The sequence below is a fragment of the Pinus tabuliformis genome, chromosome X (genome assembly GCF_031772625.1).
Source record: "Pinus tabuliformis cultivar Carrire ecotype Pingquan chromosome X, CPIR1, whole genome shotgun sequence".
Classification (NCBI taxonomy): Eukaryota; Viridiplantae; Streptophyta; class Pinopsida; order Pinales; family Pinaceae; genus Pinus; species Pinus tabuliformis.
In genome coordinates, this window is record NC_142308.1 from 1,127,919,322 (window position 1) to 1,127,942,164 (window position 22,843).

At 40.6% G+C, this 22,843-nt stretch overlaps 1 protein-coding gene across 1 annotated transcript in view; it reads right to left on the bottom strand.

Moving 5' to 3' along the window:
* HDA9 (histone deacetylase 9) overlaps nucleotides 1–22,843 on the bottom strand; it is a 140,383-nt gene that overhangs the window by 76,905 nt on the left and 40,635 nt on the right. The window contains exon 6 of the mRNA XM_089446849.1: nucleotides 3,945–4,008. Coding sequence (XP_089302975.1) covers nucleotides 3,945–4,008 — 64 coding nt within the window. The remainder of the gene's footprint in view (nucleotides 1–3,944; nucleotides 4,009–22,843) is intronic.

The window sequence follows — 22,843 nt, forward strand, 5'->3', positions numbered from 1 at the left end:
AAACACGGGGCAGCATGCTTTCGCAGTGTCTCATGATCACACATGCTAATATGTTAGGCCATAAAACCAACATAAAAATAAAAATATGCAAATTTTAATCTAGGTGCAGCTAGTCTACCATGAGAAATATCATATGCCATTAGTTCTAATGCGAAAATCAACATGCAATGCATCCTACCCTAACATGCATGTGATAATGTTAATGCTAAGTGTAATCATAAAGCCAGTGCAAACAACATGTTATCACATCAATATACATATGCATGTCAGTATGATTACTCATACAGCAACCCCCAAATCGAATGTGGACATATTCACATGGCAGATGAAGCGAGTAGGAGGCAGGAAAATATGATCTCCATCCGAGGTAAAGGGAAGTCCTAGGAGAAAGAAAATTGGTCAATCTAGAGGTCTCGGGCTTTCCTTCAAGGTACAGAATGGTGGAATGAATGATCACTCTCAAGAACTCCTCACAATCACTGCTTGCAATATCATGCTTTGAAGATGCCACACGATTGTGATGAAAGGGGAACTCAGGGTGAGAGAAAGAAGGAGTGCAACAAATAGGTCGCTCAATGTAATGGTCATATCGAAGATGGGAGGTCACAGAGTGATCATAATCCTGAGGATAGGTCAAAGGGGATAAAGTATATTCAATAAAGGGCTCTTTCTCGACACCATATTCAGGAAGGGGAAAAGGGACATGGTCACTCGAGGTCATATCAAAAGAGGTGAGGGAATTACTTGAGGAAGACTCAAGGTGGTGAACAAGAGGGAAAGGAAAAGGGAGGGCGAAGTATCATATTCAATGGGATTTCCCTCCACACAATCTAAAGGCTCAAGTGATTTGAATGCATAGTCATAAGGTGGGTAGGTGGGAGCCTCATTTCTTTCCTCATTATAAGCATCAAAGATTGGGCTTTCGTTAAAAGGAGAATCAATCACTTCCAATTGTCCTTCTTCATGGAAGGGAAAATAATAATTCTCCTTCCCAAAGGCATCGATGGATATGTCATCGCAAGTAATGTCCGAGATAAAGGAAAAACCAATCTCACTTTCATCTTCCTTGTCAGTATCATAAATGGGAGCACAATCAAATTGGGGCCCAACCATCTCCCATTTCTCCTTTTCAATGCGGAAATAATCTCCAATGTCATTCTCCAAGGAGCTCACGGGATCACCTTCCTCAAGGTTTTCAAAAGGAGAGTCATCAAGAGTGATATCCTTGAGAAAGGTAAGGTCAGTCTCGGCCTTACTTTCCATAACTTCATTGTCCTCAACACATGTGCTCTCAAAATCATCCTGCCCGTCCTGCAGCCCCAACGAGGACTCATCTTCCTGCTCATCACCGAGGTCCTCAAGGTCATCTTCATCTTGGTTGGTTGACAAGTGGGACCTCTCTTCTTCTCTCCTCTTGAAGAACAATGGCTAAGGTATTTGTTACATGATTTTGGTAGTATGCTTCTAGGAGGAGAGCATTAGTAGGGTTCTCTTTATATAGACATTTCATCTTATGAAGCTTCACTTCTTCATCATATAAGCAGGAGAAAACTTCATTAGAATTATATTCCCTTACTACCTCCCTGCATGACCTACTATATTCATCCATTCTTTCTTGCGTGACTTGGAGGCTCGTGGGATCCAATTCTTCGTCATCCTCAGAGGAGGTATTCCCTTTCACATTGTTATTGATGAGGTTATCCAGAATATTCACAACACAAGTTATGTGAGCAAGGTCAAGGAGACGACTAGGATCCTCTTCATAAGCACACCTTACTATGTCGAGTTGTACTTCTTGCGACCTATAAAACCTGAGCATGAATTCCATATCCATGCTCTCCAACATATTTTGAAAAGATTCTGCATATTCCACCACTTTCTTTTGCAGCTCTTGAATCTCTTGGTTATTGAGTTTTTCAAATATAGGACCAAGAGAAATCTCCATTTTCTATGATTTTGCATGTTAAGATTATAATGGAGTCGCCAGGGTGAATTAAAGTGCCTTGATAGATGCTTGCTTCACCCTACAAGCATTAAATTTAAAGTTCAATGAAGAACTAGGGCTTCGTTCTTCCAGTGGAGTCACCAATAATGATATGTCGATATGTCATACGAGGAACAAAACACACGTCACATGTCCCCGGCAACGGTGCCAAAATGTTACCGCTCAAACCAGTAGCGGACCTCTTGTCTGTTGTTAAGGACATCAGGGGCCTAAGGGGAATCCTTAAAGGGCGCCTACTAGGCAAACGGCAACAAATGGACTCTTAGCCCACTGCCACCTCAGCTAAGGCTCCCTTCTATTTACGGACTTTCACCGATGGGAGGAGACCCAGTATGTGTGGAGTCACTAATGAAGGATAAGTCAATGGATAGGAGTGACCCGAATAACCCTTTCCTAGAATATGAAGGATAAAGATTCATTTCAATCCCGATATCCATATTTGTTCCCATCTCCGTTTCAGTGCAACTTAGGATTCAACTAGTATGTCAATGTTTCTTTTCCAACCATTTTTTTCTTGATTTTCAATTGCATCTTCTCATTCTTTAATTTCTTGATTTATGCAAGCAAAATCTAATTATGGCTCCTTAAGTGATAAATTTCTCCAACTTTCTCTAATGAGTTTTCTAATGATAAGATAACACTGACTGGCATCTGAGTCGACCAGAAATAACGAAAAGTTTAGTGGATGGATTTGGTGGCTCAGCAATGGGAAGAAACACCCAAAGAACGAATTGAGCTGCTCAACAAGGGAGAAAAAGGGCCAGGGATGAATTTAGACACTCAACATTGAAGAAAAATGCCCAGGGATGAATTTAGACACTTATCATTGGAGAAAAACACCCAAGGGTATTGAGGACCTATTGGCATGCAACTAGTCAAATGCTTAGCAACAGTGGTGACCAACAGATCAGCTAACCCCTTGGGCTTGGATTCATTACAATATCCTGAGGCAGCGACTTTAACATCATCAATGATGTCCTTTACAACCCATCAATTTGGCCAAAATTCATGTCTACTCCTCAAGCCAATACAAACAAACTCTGAACTGGCCTTAACAAAATCCTGAGGTTGTGCATCCAGTGAGGAGAAAAAAATAAGAGAGTTAACTATTTATAATGCTAGAAATATACATCTTTCACGCTTCCCATGGATCACCAAGACCTATTTATAGTAGAAAATTAGGAAACAGACTTCTTGCCATGACTCCATATGCAATATATGCAAACCTCATAGGTTTGGGCTTGGATTCATTACAATATCCTGAGGCAGCGACTTTAACATCATCAATGATGTCCTTTACAACCCATCAATTTGGCCAAAATTCATGTCTACTCCTCAAGCCAATACAAACAAACTCTGAACTGGCCTTAACAAAATCCTGAGGTTGTGCATCCAGTGAGGAGAAAAAAATAAGAGAGTTAACTATTTATAATGCTAGAAATATACATCTTTCACGCTTCCCATGGATCACCAAGACCTATTTATAGTAGAAAATTAGGAAACAGACTTCTTGCCATGACTCCATATGCAATATATGCAAACCTCATAGGTTTGCTGCACACGCTCATATGCTTTCTTTTTCCTTTCCAGGGCAGGAATTCTCCATTAACCTCGATGTTCATGTAAAGAAATTTTCTGGTTCATGTTGTATCTAGTTATCCTATAAATAGTACATGCAACATTTTCAAAAAAAAAAGTGGAACTTCCCATAAATTTAATATTAGATTCTAAACAGATTTTCAAATAGTATCCCACACATGTCTAGTTGACAACTTAATGAAAGAGTAACAAACTCTAAGAAACTTAATGATGTTCCATGTTGGAGATAATGAATCTGAGTTCTAAAATTGTCAATCCCGAGCATGTAATCAAGATACTTCTGGATGGCATGAAATTTCTCACAATTGGTTAGTGTATGGTTAGAGGGAAAAGGACTTGCCTTAACATCACCTGTTCCAGGAAAAAACATGTCACCGTACTTGTGAAAGCTCACTGTCATCACCCTGCACATAAATTATCTAATCTTAGTGCACATCGCTGCTATATCGCTGCTATACAGTTATCATAAATTTAACAATGATGATGCCTGATTAGAAAAAAACCAATATCTACAAGCTAAAACCTGAAAAAAAAAACTGTCAAAAGGAATCCCTGTTGGATGCAAATGACTAAATTGAAAATATTCGTTATAAAGAAATAAGTTAATAACTGAATCAAAAGGTTAACAAGAAAAAAATTGCTCAAATGACGGACTTTTCTCCAGCTGATAACTGTGATGACATTTCTTCAAAACTTATATATCAATATATGCTAGAAGAGTAACATACAGATACAAAAACATACACCTATTTAAGCTACTTAAAATAAATAGAATTTGACAGACATGACATAAAGGAAAACTTGGATATCAGACAATGGGCAGATAGTTTTGTATTGAGGAGAATCTTTCAATACACAGTTAAAAGGATAAATATATTCTAACAGTGAAATAATACAAATAAAATACAGATGATGATTGAATTCCTTAAAGAAGTTGCCACTGCACTCCTGCAAGGGGGCATCTATTAGTGGAAACCATTATGACCGTTAAGTAAGGTGGGTGGTACATGCTGCAATGAAATATTATATATATAGTTGCACCAGACTCTTGAAAGGCAGTTAATGCCCAACACTTCATCACAGGAGGCCGCCTCAAGTTTTATAAAATACAGATCTCTCATTAATATTAGCTAGAAATCGATGTTGAAATTTATATTAATGTCCACTAGAGACCAAACTAGTTCAAAAAAACTAGATAATACATTCATCATGAGAAGCATATACAAAAACACAATCAATAAAAGGAATAAACAAGAAAGTTTAAAGTCAATAACAAAACCTATAAATTCTTCAGATGATACTAACTCTACAACCAAGCACCAATGGGAGGAAATCGCTCAAAGAACATTGCTAGGATGTTAGAAATCATATACAACATTGGGATGTAGACTAACTTATTAGAACATGCAAGGGAACATTCATAAGCTGACATTTTTTGTTGGCCACAAGAACCCGCAAATTTCGACCTGGTTGGCAGCAACATCCCTGGTATAGCTTCACATGACCATCAATGCTTAGTAGTAACAGCGGTAGGACTCCAATCCTCTGTAAACTTTTCTGACCCCAGCCTCTAGGTGACTGCTGCCCCAATGTTCTCTAATGAAATAACTCAAAACAGAATTTGTTTAACAGCAAAAATTAAATTTGTGAACATTCAATTACACAATGGTTGAAAAATAAAGAGCAGAAGAAATAAAACACATACACAGGGATTTCTGCTTTTAGTCAATGTTTCATTCCTTTGATAAAAGCTTACAAGGTGACATCAACAGCCTGCTTGAACCAGCAGCTGCACAGTCAAAAAACCACATCAAACAGTAGTGTATGGCCTGTGTAAAAGGTACGGCTACAGCAACCCCCCCCCCCCCCCCGTGGAGTCCCGAATCCCACAAATCGGACATGATTCTCTAGGACACATGTCCGTTTCGCGACTCTAGCATGCCCTGGCATGTGGTATTCGATGGGCACATGAATCCAATTCAATGGGCCAGCAAATCTCGAATTTGGGACGTGTCCCTCTGAAAAGCGTGCCACACAGCTTTTAAAGCCCGATTTGGGCCCATTTCTCACTCATTCTTGAGTGTCTCTCTTGTTGTGGGTGTGTGGGAGCAACTAGCAAAGGGTTTGGGAGCATTTTGGAGGTGATTCAAGCAACAGGTAAGTGCATTTTGCTTCTTATTTTTTTGCATTTTTGCTACAGCAGTTTGCATGTCCATTTTTTTTACAAGTTTGTGCATTTTTTCTTTATTTTTTTACAGATTTCATGGTCCAATCAAAGGCAGCAGGGAAGGGGCAAAGGAAGGGGAAGAATGTCCCCATTGGTGATGCCCCTCCCGCTCTAATTTCATCAAGGTCTGCAAGTGTTCCCTCTGTTGGAAGTGGGGATGCAACAGCAGCTTCAAATGTTGAGGGCAGAATAAATTTAGAAATATAGCAAGCTCAAGAAAGCAAATATTCCTTGTGGAAGTATGTCACAAGAGATCAAGTGTCAGGCAGCAAGTTGAAGGGAGGAGGCAATGTTGCTTGAAAATGCAACTATTGCAACAATTATTTCAAGAGCACTTATTACTGTGTGAAAACTCATTTGTTGGGCTTCCCAGATTGTGGAATTGGAGCAAGTGCAAATGTGTCTTTAGCTAAGAGGAAAGAAATGGAAAAAGAGGCCAATGTTGGTGTGGCGAGGGTGGCTGCATCATCTAGAAAAAACAAGAAAGATGATCCCCTTCCATTCTTGAAGAAAAGCAGAAGCAAATTTCCATTTGAGAGTTTTGGTGGGGGTGTAGGTCAAGTAGCAAAAAGAAAGGCAGTGGCACTTGGTCCAATGGACAATATTTTTCAAAAAGAGAGAAGGGAAGAGCTTGATATCACCATTGCATTCTTTTTCTATCTGAACTTCTATCATTTAATGTTGCACGCTCACCTTTATTTCTTGAAACATGCCAAGCTCTAACTCAAGAGGTTTCCATCAGGGTATGTGCCTCCTGGGTTAGAGAAGCTTAGAACCACATTGTTGACTAAGGCAAAGAAAGAGGTGGACAAAATGCTTGAACCTATTAAATCAGCATGGCCAACATCTGGGATTAGTTTTGTTTCTAATGGTTGGACAAATCCAACACGCCACCCACTCATCAACTTCATGGTGTCTTCCTTGAATGGACCAGTTTTCTTGAAATCACTAGAGGCACTTGAACAATACAAGGATGCACAATATATTGGTGAGTTGTTCGTTAAAGTTATTGAAGATGTAGGTGTTGATTCTTGTGTGCAAATCATTATAGACAATGCACTTGTTTGCAAGGTTGTTGGCATGATTGTAGAAGCTAAATATCCACAAGTATTTTGGACACCTTGCATTGTCCATTCCTTGAATTTAGCACTTAAAACTATTGCTTCTGATGTGCCTTGGATTGGAAGTGTTATTGAGGATGCACAGCATATCCGCAACTTTGTACAAAATCATACAAATTCCCTCACAATCTACAAGGAGTACACCCATCTATCATTGTTGAAGATTGCAGATACATGATTTGCCTCTTCATTCATCATGTTGAAGAGGTTGAGGAAGGTCAAGACCACTCTTGGGGCCATGGTTATTTCAAAGTTTTGGTCTTTTTGAAGAAATACAGATCAAGCAACCTCAAAAAAATTGAAGGACACAGTGTTAGATGATGCTTGGTGGGAGAGGGTAGATCTCACTATTAAGATCATGGACCCTATCATTACTTTGTTGCAATTTGTAGATACAGGCCAACCCATCCTGGGTGAGGTTTATGAGAGATGGGATTCCAAGATTGAGTACATGAGGACCATTGTTTTATAGAGTCATTACCCTGAGTATGAAACATCATTAGAGGCCTTCTTCACCACCATACAAGATATTCTTGTTAGCAGATGGGACAAGAGTTGCACACCTTTGCATTGTTTGGCTCACTCATTGAACCCAAGACACTACAGCCATGAATGGTTGAATGGTGGACCTTCTCGCAATTTCCCTCCTCACATGGATTGTGAGATTTCACAGGGAAGGAAGGATGCATTAGGCGGATATTTCATGATAGAGCATCCCTTGATGAGGTGGAGGATGCCTTTGCAGAGTTTTCCACTAGCATTGGGCGATTTGCAGGCTCTGATGTGATTAGAGACATGGGGATAAGAAGCCCTATTCTTGGTGGGAAACTCATGGGGCAACAAACCCTCCTCTACAGCAGTTAGCCATGAGGCTCCTATCTCAGGTGACTTCATCCTCTTGTTGCGAGAGGAATTGGAGCACATATGGGAATTTGTATAGTGTCAAGAAGAGCAGGCTTGAGCAGTCCAGGGCAGAGACAATGGTGCATGTGCACAGCAACCTTCATCTTATTTACAGGCAGAGGGATGAGTGGTTGAAGGGAAAGACAAAGATGTGGGATGTCTTTCTTGATGATATGGGTTTGAACAGTAGTGTTGAGTTGGCAGTGGCCAACTTGGATCTTAATGACCCATTGCTAGAGCCTGTTATTTTTCATGATGGTGATACTCTTGAGGGGTCATCCTCCATACCAGCAAATGAAAATATTACATTAGATAAAAAGGAGGATGCAGCAGAGGAGAGCAGTGGTGACCATGACATTGATGCGGATTTTGATGATGATGATTGATGATCTACCTACTACCTTGTAGTTGTTTTGTATTTATTATTTCTATTTGCCATTGGCATTGCTACTACCTATGTAATACATTTTGATTTTGATCATTGATGAATTTGTCACAATTGTATTTGTATGCTTAATGTTGCATTGTACAACTTACAAATTTTAAATTTACATTGTAGAATCTATATCTATGTCTAAATTTGTATCATGAATAAGAATTTGTGTAAGAAATATCTATTTAGCATTAATTTTTAATATATATATATATATATGTGTCATATGCATCGTGTTCCAGGGTGTCGGACACTCGAATTTGTGTGTCTTGCTTGTCTCATGCCCCCGTGTCAAATGACTTAGCCAATCACTCTTTCTCTCTCTCAACACTAAAGCACACTCTAGCAATCCATAGAAGATAAAGTACACCTTGCAAATCTGAAATTGTATGGCTTGTGCATGGAAAAGAATGCTACTGCAGTGTACAGCTGTTAAAATTGGCAACTAGGGCCAAACTCCATGTGGGTCATCTTATTTATGGCAGTTGATATTTTTCTTGGACTCCTCTCATCGAGAGGTGTAGGATTGATCTAAAGATCATCTGATTCCGATAAGTATTCATGGAGTTATGAATTTATTTGTGTTATAAGACAATTCATCAAGGTCGGCCAACAACCAAATAACCCACACATGTGCTCAACGTTTTAGTATAAAAGGAGATGACTTGAGAGTCATTTCACACACACTTCACTCTTGATTTCTCTCCACTTGTTTTGGGTTTTAGTGGAAGAGAAATCTAGGAGAGGAAGCCCTAAATGCAAAAGGTAAGGAGCCCTAGCATGAGACCTATACGCAGTCAAGAAGGAGGGCTACACGCTGCCCTATACGCTGGTCTCTACAAGCCCTAGAGGCAGTCAAGAAGGAGGGCTACACGCTGCCTCATACGCAGGCCTATGATGTCCTAGCCGCAGGCCATTTCAGGTGACCAAATCGCCGGAAGGAGGGCCAAGGATTTCTGCTATAGGAGGCCGAGTTCTAGGTCCGAGAAGGTAAGCTCCTAGGCTGAGCAAAGGAGGAAGATAACGCTGTATGGAGAGGCCTAAACGCAAGCCTAATGTTGTTGTCCTAGAATACCCTAGACGCAATCATTCACAACCATACGCTATTCTAAATGAGGTCTGTTCACACTTGCAGGGAGGCCGAGTTTGGAAAGGAGAATTACAAATTGTTTGAGGACAGCAAGAGGTAAGGTAAGACTGTTTCGAAAGGTTGTTAGTGTGCAGCAGAGGTCTGTGGTAGGCCACAGGCCTAGCCACTCCAAAACAGGCCAGCGTGGAAGTGTTAGGGGCTGCCATATGCCCAGAACAACAACATGAGGAGGCAGCACTCTACCTTGACTAGGCCGCAGTCATTTAGAGGGCTAGTCTTGTTGTGTATTGGGTTAAGGGCAGTGGTACATGCCCTAACCAGAAGTGCAGGCACAGCAATGCTTGTAATGGGACAGCAGCAACAGCGAGGTGCAACAAATGCAATCATGGTGGAGCATGGTAGATGGGACAGCAAGGACATGGTGCTTGCATGGGACAGCAAGCAATCATGGTGCAGCAGTATGAGCAGTGATAGCATTGTGATAAGGGACAAGCATGATGTGAAATGCTACAGCACAATGATGGGCATCATGACAAGCATCATGTGAAATGCTACAGCACAATGATGGGCATCATGACAATGTGAAGTGTAGCATGTTGTGTGCAGCACTTGCTAGTATAGTACAGTGATATTAAATGCTACAATGAGATGCAGCGTGATGGGCACAGTAAGGTACAGGATGAGGCAGCACTAGTAAGTGCAGCAAGATGATAAGGTACAGTAAGATGTTGCAGTACCGGAACGTGCAGCATAAGGTGCAGCAGTATGATGTGTGCAGCATGGTAATGAGGTCCAGCATAGTGATGATGGGCGCAGCGCGATGCAGCGCAGTGAGGTGCAACATGATGACGAGGTGCAGCACAATGCATGGTGATGGAGTCACCTGGGAGAATCAGTTGAAGCAACATGTCTTCAACTGAGTTCAGCTACCTCATGTATCATCTACTTAGAGATGATCTATGCTCTTATTTAGATAAGTCAAAGTGTTGACTTCTGTTGTATATGTACTATCTCTCTCTCTATTGAACTATTGAAGAACATATAAGAAGAATTGATCAAGGAGTTCCCCACATTGGGGTTTGTCCCTGGCTAGCGCCACATCTTGTGTCCTCTTGTCTTGGCTTGTCTTCTGCGATCTATGTTTATGTTCTATCTGCAATTTACTTTAATGCTGATGTGATTGCTAATTTGGAAAAGATATTGAGCTAATTGTGAAAATTGAGATAAATTGCTCTAAGCATAGAACATACCTAAATTTAACATGGAATCAAAGTTGAGGTGAAGACAATGCCCAAGCAAGAGTGAAAGAGCAATCATCGAAGACAGTTGGGAAAGGACAAAAGGATCATTGGATTCCTCATCCCTCTTCAAATTCACCAAGGATGAAGTTGAAGCAGAAAATATTATCAGAATGGCGCAGCGGAAGCTTCTGATGGCCTACCTAAAGATCACTTCTTTGGGAAGTTCGAATCTAAGGGTAGAAGGAAAGGCAGATGCCTTGTTCGTAATAAGTTCGGCCATTATACGAAGGAGTGTCCAAATGGTAGGGACACATCACTTGATGATGATAACAGTCATTCCAAGGACATCTTCAATGATCGGAGGAATGACAGGTAATGCAGGTCATCAAAGAAATAGCTGACTCTTCAAAGAAAGCAAGGAACTCCAGGTATGAAGAATCAAATGTTGTTAAGATAAATAAGTATTATCTTATATTGGCCCTCTCCTCCAAACTCTTTGGGAATCTGGTTTATTAATTGTAGTGCTTCAAGGCACTTCATCGGAAAGAAGGGTGCTCTCTCTAATTTGGTAGAGATGGAAACAATCGTGGGATTATACTTGGAGTCAATGCCACCTATCCCGGAAAGGGTGTAGGGAATGTTACCCCTCAATTGAATGAGGATAACTCGATTCATTTACGAGAATCTCTTTATGTACCTGATCGCAAGAAGAACCTGGTGTCCATTTCGGCAATGGAAATCAAAGGTTTCAGGGTGGCATTCATCGATGGAAAGGTACGTGTTTGAAAATGAAATTTTCAAAGATGCTTTTACTCATGGGTTCAGGGTTGGCAATTTGTATCAAGTTGCAGGAAGTCCATTGGGGACCATGTTAGTTGACACATCTCATCTATAGCACCGGAGGTCTACTTATTATGGGGCCCTACTTGATGTGAGTCAGATGATGATAGGGATGCCTGAATTCAAGAAGAGCATGAAGGTACATGTCCGAGATGTACCGAAGGAAAATCTTACAAGGGGACCATTCCCCTCATGTAGCAGGTCCACAGGTTTGGAACAACCAGAGGGTTTGAGATTCATGATCAAGAATCTCATGTATGCAGGTGGAAGAAAGCCCTTTATGGCTTGAAGCAAAACACCCCGGGCTTAATATGAGAGGATTGATAGCTGTCTGATGAAGCTGAGATTCACTAGGAGTGAAGCCGATCCAAACCATTTATTGAAGGTTGTGGATGATAGACCTCTCATATTGGCACCTTCTGAGGACGACCTCTTTCTGACAGTTGCAGACCCTCTCATTTGCAAAAGTAAGAGGGAGTTGGATTACGGATTTGGAATGGTGAACTACAAGCCCGTGACTACCTCGATGGAACTTAACTTTCAGAAGTTATGTGGTAGTAATGCGGACCAGATTTGGGAAATGCCTCTGAGTTTTATAAACTAATTCGCATTGATGTTCTTGGTGAACTTCCATCTGGATATATGTTTTGCAATTAGCATGTTGGGCTCATATTTGGTTGAGCCTCACTGGATTGGTGCCAAGAATCACTTGAGATATCTTCAAGGCACAATCTCTCATGAATTGAGATACACTGCCGGAAATATGAAGCTACAGATTATGCTGATGCTGATTAGGCAGGCAGTGTGGAGGATCGCAGAAGCACTTATGAGTGTTGGTTCTCTTAGGGTTCTGCTTCGATATCCTAGATGAGCAGGAAGAAGAAGTTGGTTGCTATAAGCACCGCTGGGACCGAATACATAGCTACGAGTATGACCTCGTGTGAAGCTGCCTGGTTGTGGAAGCTCTTCAGCGAGCTGTTTATACACATGATGGATACCACTGTGATCTTCTGTGTCAACCAGAGGGGGATTCGATTGTTGGGGAATCACGTATTCTATGATTGCTCCAGCATATAGACATCAGGTACTACCTTATCTGGGATTTGGTACATCGATGAGCAAGAGGGCTCCATCGCATTGGGACTGATGTGCAAGTCACAGACATTCTATCGAAGCCCCGAGGAAAGGTCAAATTTGTGACTTTCTAGAACGACTTGGAGTTGTTGAGAGACCCTCTTATGAGGGTCCTGTATGATGCACACATTGAGCTCTGGGAGCTCCAGGGGGCTTGGGGTACTTCTTGGAGCAACAAGCAACCATAGGGCGACTCACCCTCCCCTAATGGTGCGCTTTGTACAGGGTGAATGGTTCAGCCTTTCCCTGTGATACACCGTGGCGACTTATGGACAGGATGAGTGGTTCTCCTGTCGAGGCATCCTACCCATGCAGTATGGGACTCATGGGAAGTACCTCTCATCTGGCCAATGAGCAGGAAAATCAGGTTAGGGACCATAGTAGTACTATCGATGGACGCATCGTTGTATCTACTGTACTCCCATTGCTAGGATGACCTCCATTGATCTGGGATCAATGAAATTGATTTGGGATCAGTATGAGTGGTTTGAGACACTCTCTTTTGATATTGATCTGGGATCAATGAAACTGACTTCAGGTCAGTAAGAGTGACATAACTCACTCTCTTTTGGAACTGATCTAGGATCAGTAAGAGTGGTATGACACACTCTCTTCATATGGAATTGACTTCGGGTCACTAGAGAATGGTATGAGACATTCTCGATCAATTCTTCTTCTTCATGGTTCAGCAAAGCAGAGTAGTGCAGGGCACTGTTGGCAGAGATAGTACAGTCTGGCAGATGGATCAGCGGATGGAGTTCTCCCTAGTTGAGAGGGAGTGTTAAAATTGGCAACTAGGGCCAAACTCCATGTGGGTCATCTTATTTATGGTAGTTGATACTTTTCTTGGACTCCTCTCATCGAGAGGTGTAGGATTGATCTAAAGATCATCTGATTCTGATAAGTATTCATGGAGTTATGATTTTATTTGTGTTATAAGACAATTCGTCAAGGTCGGCCAGCAACCAAATAACCCACACATGTGCTCAACGTTTTAGTATAAAAGGAGATGACTTGAGAGTCATTTCACACACACTTCACTCTTGATTTCTCTCCACTTGTTCTGGGTTTTAGTGGAAGAGAAATCTAGGAGAGGAAGCCCTAAACACAGAAGGTAAGGAGCCTTAGCATGAGACCCAGATGCAGTCAAGGAGGAGGGCTACACGCTGCCCTATATGCTGGTCTCTACAAGCCCTAGACGCAGTCAAGAAGGAGGGCTACACGCTGCCTCATACGCAGGCCTATGATGCCCTAGCCGCAAGCCATTTTAGGTGACCAGGTCGCTGGAAGGAGGGTCGAGGATTTCTGCTACAGGAGGCCGAGTTCTAGGGCCGAGAAGGTAAGCTCCTAGGCTGAGCAAAGGAGAAACATAATGTTGTATGGAGAGGCCTAAACGCAGGCCTAATGTTGTTGTCCTAGAATACCCTAGACGCATTCATTCACAGCCATACGCTATTCTAAATGAGGTCTGTTCACAGTTGCAGGGAGGCCGAGTTTGGAAAGGAGAATTACGGATTGTTTGAGGGCAGCAAGAGGTAAGGTAAGACTGTTTCGGAAGGCTGTTAGTTTGCAGTAGAGGTCTGTGGTAGGTCGCAGGCCTAGCCACCCCAAAACGGGCCAGCGTGGAAGTGTTAGGGGTTGCCATATGCCCAGAACAGCAGCATGAGGAGGCGGCACTCTACCTTGACTAGGCCGCAGTCATTTAGAGGGCTAGTCATTTAGCACAGCAATGCTTGTAATGGGACAACAACAATGGCATGGTGCAATGATGGCACAACGGGACAGCAGCAACAACAAGGTGCAGCAAATGCAATCATGGTGGAGCATGGTAGATGGGACAGCAAGGACATGGTGCTTGCATGGGACAGCAAGCAATCATGGTGCAGCAATATGAGCAGTGACAGCATTGTGATAAGGGACAAGCATAATGTGAAATGCTACAACACAATGATGGGCATCATGACAAGCATCATGTGAAATGCTACAGCACAATGATGGGCATCATGACAATGTGAAGTGTAGCATGTTGTGTGCAGCACTTGCTAGTATAGTACAGTGATATTAAATGCTACAATGAGATGCAGCATGATGGGCACAGTAAGGTACAGGATGAGGCAGCACTGGTAAGTGCAGCAAGATGATAAGGTATAGCAAGATGTTGCAGTACCGGAAGGTGCAGCATAAGGTGCAGCAGTATGATGTGTGCAGCATGGTAATGAGGTCCAGCATAGTGATGATGGGTGCAGCACGATGCAGCACAGTGAGGTGCAACATGATGACAAGGTGCAGCACAATGCATGGTGATGGAGTCACCTGGGAGAATCAGTTGAAGCAGCATGTCTTCAACTGAGTTCAGCTACCTCATGTATCATCTACTTAGAGATGATCTATGCTCTTATTTAGATAAGTCAAAGTGTTGACTTTTGTTGTATATGTACTATCTCTCTCTCTCTGTTGAACTATTGAAGAACATATAAGAAGAATTGATCAAGGGTTTCCCCACATTGCGGTTTGTCCCTGGCTAGCGCCACATCTTGTGTCCTCTTGTCTTGTCTTGTCTTCTGCGATCTATGTTTACGTTCTATCTGCAATTTACTTTAATGCTGATGTGATTGCTAATTTGGAAAAGATATTGAGCTAACTGTGAAAATTGAAATAAATTGCTCTAAGCAAAGAACATACCTAAATTTAACAATAGCCTATTGTACAGCCTGTTGTACTCGTTGGTGACTTCAGCAATCTGCTCTTCTTCTTCTTGAATGCACTTTGCCCTTACCCTGCTCTATTGCTCTCTTCTCACATAAGATCAACCTCTCTTATCATGTCTTCTTTATGCTTTAGAAGAAATAACTAATCTCTTCAATCCTAGTTGCCACCTATCTCAATCTTGATATGTACAGCTAAGATTAAATCCTAATCTAAGTCACTAATGTTCTAAAACTTCTAGAACATTACAATTAGATCCCCAAAACTAAGTCTACTTCCAAACATTGAATTTTCAATTTTCTTTTATTTTAAGTAAGATTACAAAATGGAATTAGTGATCACTTTCCCAAGGTGGTCACCAAAGAAATGTCTCAAACCACTTCCTACACATTAAGACCAAAACCTTGCAAGAAGTTCATGCTCAAACTACATTTCTCAACACTTCCTCTTAGCAAGGGAGGAATTTTGCACCAAACCAAATCTCTTTATGGATGATTTAAACTTCTCTTTTGTTAAGGGATCGGTCAAAATATCAACTACCTTCTCATATCTCGAAATATACTTGAACTGTCATGCTCCCTTATTAATCATGTTTCATATTAAGTGATGTATGATCTCTATATGTTTAAACCTGTCATGAAACACAGAACTCTTAGAGAGTTTGATACAATTATAATTATCACAGTAAATGACTATGAAGTCCAACTCCTAATCAAATAATCCTATAAGCAACTTGCAAAGCCAAATGACCTCACAACTAGCAATATTGGATGCCATCTAAGTTGCCTATATTGAGCAACTACCACAAAAGTTTGCTTCCTACTGAACACAGAGATCAATGTTGAACTCAAAGCTAAAGCAACACCCTGAGCTGCTCTTCCTATCGATAGCAATACCTACCCAATATGAGTTTGAACACCCCTATAACTTCACTTTACCATCTCCAAGATATCTAAGACCATACTTCATTGTGTCGCTCAAGTATCTGAGCACAGGTTTTGTTGCTCTTGCCTTGGCTCCACCATGAATTGACTCAAAGTGTTCACTGCAAAACATAAATATGGTCTAGTGTAGACAAAATACATCAAGGAAAATATCATCTATATAGTAGGGACCCAGAAACTCTAAAACTGGAGTTGTTACCTTCTTGAAATTATTGATCATGGGTATGGATATAGGCTTGCAGTCCTCCATTAGAAACCTCTTTAAGATCTCAACCATAGTTTTAAAAACCGGAACCGGTGATCGGACCAGTCCACCTATCAAATCAGGTTTCAAACTGGAACCGGTCTTTAAAAAAATACATGAAATAATTAGTTTTTAATGAAAAAAACTATTTTTAAGATTTAAAACCATGATTCCAAACCAATAGAGATAAAATATGCAAAGTTTGCTCATCTATATACCAGGTAAAGGTGAATATATCAAATTGGCACCGAGTGCAATACATATCAGCAACATAATACATAATCAATGAGGCTCTAAATGGCCTCTAGAGTCCAAAAACAATGTTATAAGCTATGGGGTCACTGGCCTACTACAAGTCTACATATCAGTGATCAGCATGATCACTCCTCATCATGATCAAACTCATCACCACTACTAGACAAGGGATCATCAACATGAGCTACATAAATAATCTGGCTGAGTGTTTGAGGACTCCTAAAACTCCTCTGCAACCTTAGCAGTAGTGGTAGTAGTAGCAGCAGAAATAGACATCAAAACTACAAATCACTAATCAACATGATCACTCATGAAACTCATCATTGATTCAACGCTACTAAAAATGGGATCATCAGCAAGAGATACATAAACATCATCTCGCTCAAAGTCTTCAAACTTGGATTGCTCAACCTTATAATATGATAGAAATTGAAAAAGTTTAACATGCCTAACTAGTGATTTTGGTTTGAGTGAAGGGTTCATCTCCTCAGCCTTATAATGTGGTAGAAAAAGCTTAGCATCCCTAACCAATTATTTTCCTTTAAGAAACAAGTAGATTCTTGATAAGGCCATGGTAGAGGAGTTCAACAAACAATACCACCAACATCAACAAAGTTCAAAACTCAAAGCCACCAACATCAAGATTCTTAAAGGGCTTCATGCTCTTGATCAAACGCCAATCTCATACCCTCATGCATGATAGAATCAAATGGAAACATTGCAAACCCCCAAACCATGAAATCCTAATTACCATTAAGTCTGTTGAATTTTAAGTGAACTCTAAAATTCTAGTTTCTCCATATGAAATCCAATGAGGTCGAAACCACTCTCAAACATCCTGAGCCATTTCATGGTAATGTTGAAATTTTAAGTAAAAAGATGAAAATGAAAAATAAAAGAAATGTCACTTTTACTTTACGAATTTAACATTACCATTGATTGCTAGTGTTGCTAGGGTTCATGTGTGTCAGGCAAATGAGAGGGGAGGCATGTTTTTCTTAGAGGGGTTGTTTTTAGAGGGGAACAACCCCAAATTTCCCTCAAAATGGCATCAAAACTCACAAAATTGCATTTTGTGGGGTCCTTAGCTGGCCTGGCAATAAACCAGTCGGTTTATGAAGGAATCGGTCGGTTTATGGGAAAATCGGTCGATTCCTTCAAAAATCGTTCGGTTTATAGCCGATCAGACCAAAAAAACAGTGCACCGCTCGGAAAACCAGGTTTTTCAACCGGTTTGATGGCCAGGGCTAATGAACTGGCCAGTTTGACCGGTTTCCGATTCAGACCGACCGGTTTTGAAAACTATGAGATTCTCAACTACATAGTTACCCTACCCAAGGAAAATCTCCCTTCGTTCCTACCAAACCTCCAAAACCAAGAAATCAGGGATCATGTTGATGTCCGTCTCAAACTCAACTACAATGTTTGCTTTGGACCCTGCAATGTGTTGGAATTTTGTGTAGCTCGGAAAGTATTTCCGAGAAAGGAAAACCCACCAAAAAGTAGTTTGTTGGGCGATTTACCCAAAAGTGGGGTTTTGGACCCAAAGCACTGGGTTTAGGACCTAAAAGGAATAATTATTTATTCCAAGGGTGAGAGACCAAAAACCCTAAGATCTAGAGTTCTCCTAAAAGAACCCCTAGAGAAAAATATAAAAGGAGACCTATGGAGAGGGTCATTGTATCTCAAGTGAGATGGCCTTCACTTGAGGAGGTCTTTGCCCTAGTGGAGGGCTGCAAATCAAAGAGAGTGTTATAGCCAAAGGTTCGAATATGTGAAGAAGTTGGTCTAGGGTTTCAAAACAAGAGAGACCAAGCTAGAGAGAGTTTTTTCCCCTAGGAAGAGGCCGAGTTCAGCAACTCTGCTCAAGGGGGTCGAGTCTAAACTTAAAGGAGGGTCGCAGGTGCTAACATCTAGGCTAGTTGTGACCTAAAGAACATTCCTAAAGGCCAAGTTAGGGTCTGAGGCAAACATCATAGCACATCTTCTCTTGTGAATGATAACAATCCAAAGAAGGTTGCAAATCTCTAAAGAAGAGGACGAGGGTTATCTTCCTCAAGAAGAAGGGAGGCCAAATTATAGTTTGCCCGACGTGGAGGTTAGACGTTGCTTCAAGAAAGGATTTGTCTACTGTATGAAGAGGTCGAGCCTCAGATTTATCTGATCAAGAGGGGTTGAAGCCCTAGAATCTATCTCAGGTAGGCCGAGAGGCCTCAAGTGGCTATACAGAACCCCTATATCAAGTCGTAGGTTGTCTTGACTAGGCTGCAAGCAAGGAAAAAAAGAGCAAGAGGCCTCAGAAGCCCTAGAGCAGCAGTCGAGGTACCTCAGAAGGAGAAAAAGGCCAACGTGTTTGTTGTACTGTGGAAGAGAGGTGGATGAGTGTGTTTGGTTCATCAAGAAAGATTGAATAGTGTTGTTGTGAAGGGCTGATATACAGTGATTTTGAAGGCCTAGATCACTGTGAGAAGCTGAGTTGTTTTAAGGCTGATTATGCAGTATATTTGAAGGATCAAATACACAGTGAGTAGCTGGTGTTTGATGGCTAGTTATGCAGTAGGTTTGAAGGACAAAACTTACTATGAGTAGCCTATATTTTGGAGTTAATATATACAAAAAGTCTGAAGGATCTAAGTTGTTGTGAACAATTGTGTGTGATGATGTGGACTGAAAGGGCTAAAGGAGATGGGCTTCTCCAGCAAGTAAGTCAAATTACTTATCTTTGTGTTTTTTTTGGGCGAATTGTAGATCTAAAGAAGCAAATCACAAGCCCTAGTTTTGTATATTATGTATACTAGTTGTACTAGTGATCGAGGGCCATGATCCCTAGTACGGGAGCCCCATGATTCTTTTATTGATGGACTAATAAAATAATCAAGCTTTGGGCTCAAATCCCTGTGTACTTAATTGATTTCACTGCTGAATATTTCTGCTGTGCAAAGTGCTTGTAAGTTGAGGGTTCCTAGTGTGTTTGTGTGCGTGATTAGCCTCAGACCAAATCTACAACCTAAGGAAAATTCAACACAATGAGCTTCTCTATGCCAATAAGAAACAAGTCATCTACATACAACACCAAAACAAGCAAATCAGATCCAACAAATAAATATATATATGTGTGTGTGTGTGTGTGAGAGAGAGAGAGAGAGAGAATCTACTTCACTTTTGGTGAAGCCCATACTCTGCAAATATCGATCCATTCTGGAACACGATGCTCTTGGTGTCTACTTAAATCCATCCAGGGTTTTCTTAATCCTACAAGCATAGAACTCTTTCCCATTTACCTCAAATCCCTAAGGCTACTCTATGCACACTTCTTCCTCAATGATCCCATTAAGAGAAGTTGTCTTCACATCCATCTGATGTATCCAAAATCCCATAAATGAAACTAAGGATGTAATTGTTCTAATGGAAGTGAACCTGGCTATTGGAGCAAATGTCTCCTCGTAGTATACCTCCTCTTTTCGGGAGAACTCTCTTGCCACAAACCTCACCTTGAACTTCTAAACGGCACCAAACATTGCATGATTGATCGTGAAGAGCAACCTAGAACTCACCACTATATTCCCCTGCAGTCTTGGCACTATGTCCCACCATACCTGCTAATATGTTATCTCTTCAAAGCTAGAAGGCTCAAAATCTATAATGTTGCTCATTTATGCCATGTATTGTGAAAAAATATTTGAAGGTATGTTCCTTCTAAATGTCTCTTGAGCATCCCTCAATATCTGAGTGAATCATCGAGGTCTCCAAATAGAAGCGAAAGGGGCTATTGTCTTCTCTTCACATGCAGGTTCATCATCAACATCTTGGCTAGGTGATTAGTTTAGTCTCCTTAACCTAAAATGCACCCAATACTTCAGAGCCTTCTTAGCGATCGAGGAAGGAAAGGATAGATTCTTTCTACTCTTTGACTTGCCTAATTACAAGAAATCCATATTACTGGAGGAGGATTGAGAAAAGATGCAGCGCATCAGTGCGGTATGGAAATGAACCTCAAGCTGAGCTTACAAGATAGAGGGGACATCCCCATTCTATTTATTTATTTACTTTGTTTTGACTTTGTTCAAAATAGGTTGCATCTTTAGGTATAATAAAGCATGGATGTATAATTACTTCCTTTATTGTATGGTTGTTGCACTGTTTTGGAAGTCACTTATGACCGGAGATCAACCTTCAGATATTTTGGATCCTTATCTTCTGTCACTAGAATAGGCTCATGGAAATTCCTATATGCAAATTCTTCCTCAAACTTTACATCCCTGCTCACTACTATCTTCCTCTACTTTGGAATTATAGACATTGAAGGTCTTTGAAGACTCATTATAACCTACAAATGAGCCTTTCTTGTTCGAGGGTTCCAACTTAGTCCTCTTTTCTATCGGTACATGGTTATAAACTAGGTAGCAAAAGATGTTGAAATGACTCACCTCTGGCTTCACATCAATGAATTCTTCCTTTGGTGTCTTATCCTCCAAGATCCTATGACAACACTGATTCCAAATGCAGACTAATGTGTTGCATGCCTTTGCCTAAAGAAACATCAGCAAGTCCTAATTATGAATCATGGCCTGAGTAACCCCTATAATGGATAGATTCTTCTACTTTGCAACCCCATTTTGTTGTGTGATCAAAGTTTGATCTAAAGACTTTGTTCTTCTTCCATGTCTGATTTTCAGCTAGAGATATGAACTTCTAAAATTCGACTTTATGAAATAGATCTAAGTTTTACGAGAGAAGTCATCAATAAAGGAAACTTAGAACATGCTTCCTGAAATTGATGCTACTAACATTGATCCATAAACATCCAAATTCACTAGGTCTAAAATCTCCTTAGACCTATGCTTGTTGCTTGGGAAATCAAACTTGGCATGTTTGCTAAGTGTGCACCCACTACATAATCCATGCCACTTAATACTAGACTCTAAAAGACTTAGCACTATCTCCCATAGAATAGTTAATGCTCTATGAAGCAAATGCCCCATTCTTTGTGCCACAACTCAAACAAGATGTCATTGTTATGAACTATGGCTCAAATAGGTTCACCTTGCAACTTATAATGTTACCTTCTCTAACCCCTATTACTTGTGTTGTATCTAGGCTAGATTCCTTCAGTCTAATAAAGACATGTTGGTTCTTGAACTCAACTGCATAACCCTTGTCCTCCATAACCAAAACTGAAAGCAAGTTCTTTCTCAAACCTAGAATAAACAAGACATTGTCAAAATCTAAAGATTTGTATGACTTGAACTAGAAGGGAATGGTACCAATCCTGTTACTGATACTTAGCATCATCACCACTAAGTTCAATGTATCTGTGGGAGTATTGCTTTGTTAGACTAAAAAATAACTATCACAGTGATACCATGTAACGAAATGCCCAACTATCCTCAGACCACCTATTGTTGCCTTTATCCACACCTGAGATTATCATGGAGAAAATCTTTAACTCCACTTGGTGTGGCCTTGGGGGCAAGTCTCCAGTTGAGGCTATCACTCAATTCTCAATTCATCCATCTAGGCTTACTCCTAGTGAGGCCAAGGGGTGTGGACCCTAAAAGATATCTAAGGCTTAACTAATTAAGTTAAGTTCTAGCAGTTACTAATGATGATCAAAATACAATTCGCTATATAGCATCAAAGCACATTCATGAACATATACATCAACAAGAATGAATATTGCAAAATAATCAAAGTAAGACCAATGCCAAGATATCAGTACTTGCTAAACAGATATTCCAAGTAAAGATCATGATTCTGAAAAGGAAAGCTTGGAAAGAAAAACTTGAAGTAAAGATGCCACAAAAGATAAGTGCCTTCAATGTAAAATGGCAAATGATATCTTAGCAAGTACAATAACTTGAAAAATGCTTGAGAATGAAATAAATGCTTAATCAAATGATACTTGAAATAAATAAGGATTGGCTCAAAATAAATAACACTTGCCAAATGAGAGCATATGAAACATAAACTCAAATATCAACCATGCTTTGTGATGTAGTGATGTTATCTTGGTAAATTTTAGCTTAGGTTAGCGAATTAGTCCTAGGGCTCTAAAGTTTTAAAATAACTCCCTTCCCCAGACCTTACCCTCACCCGAGCCC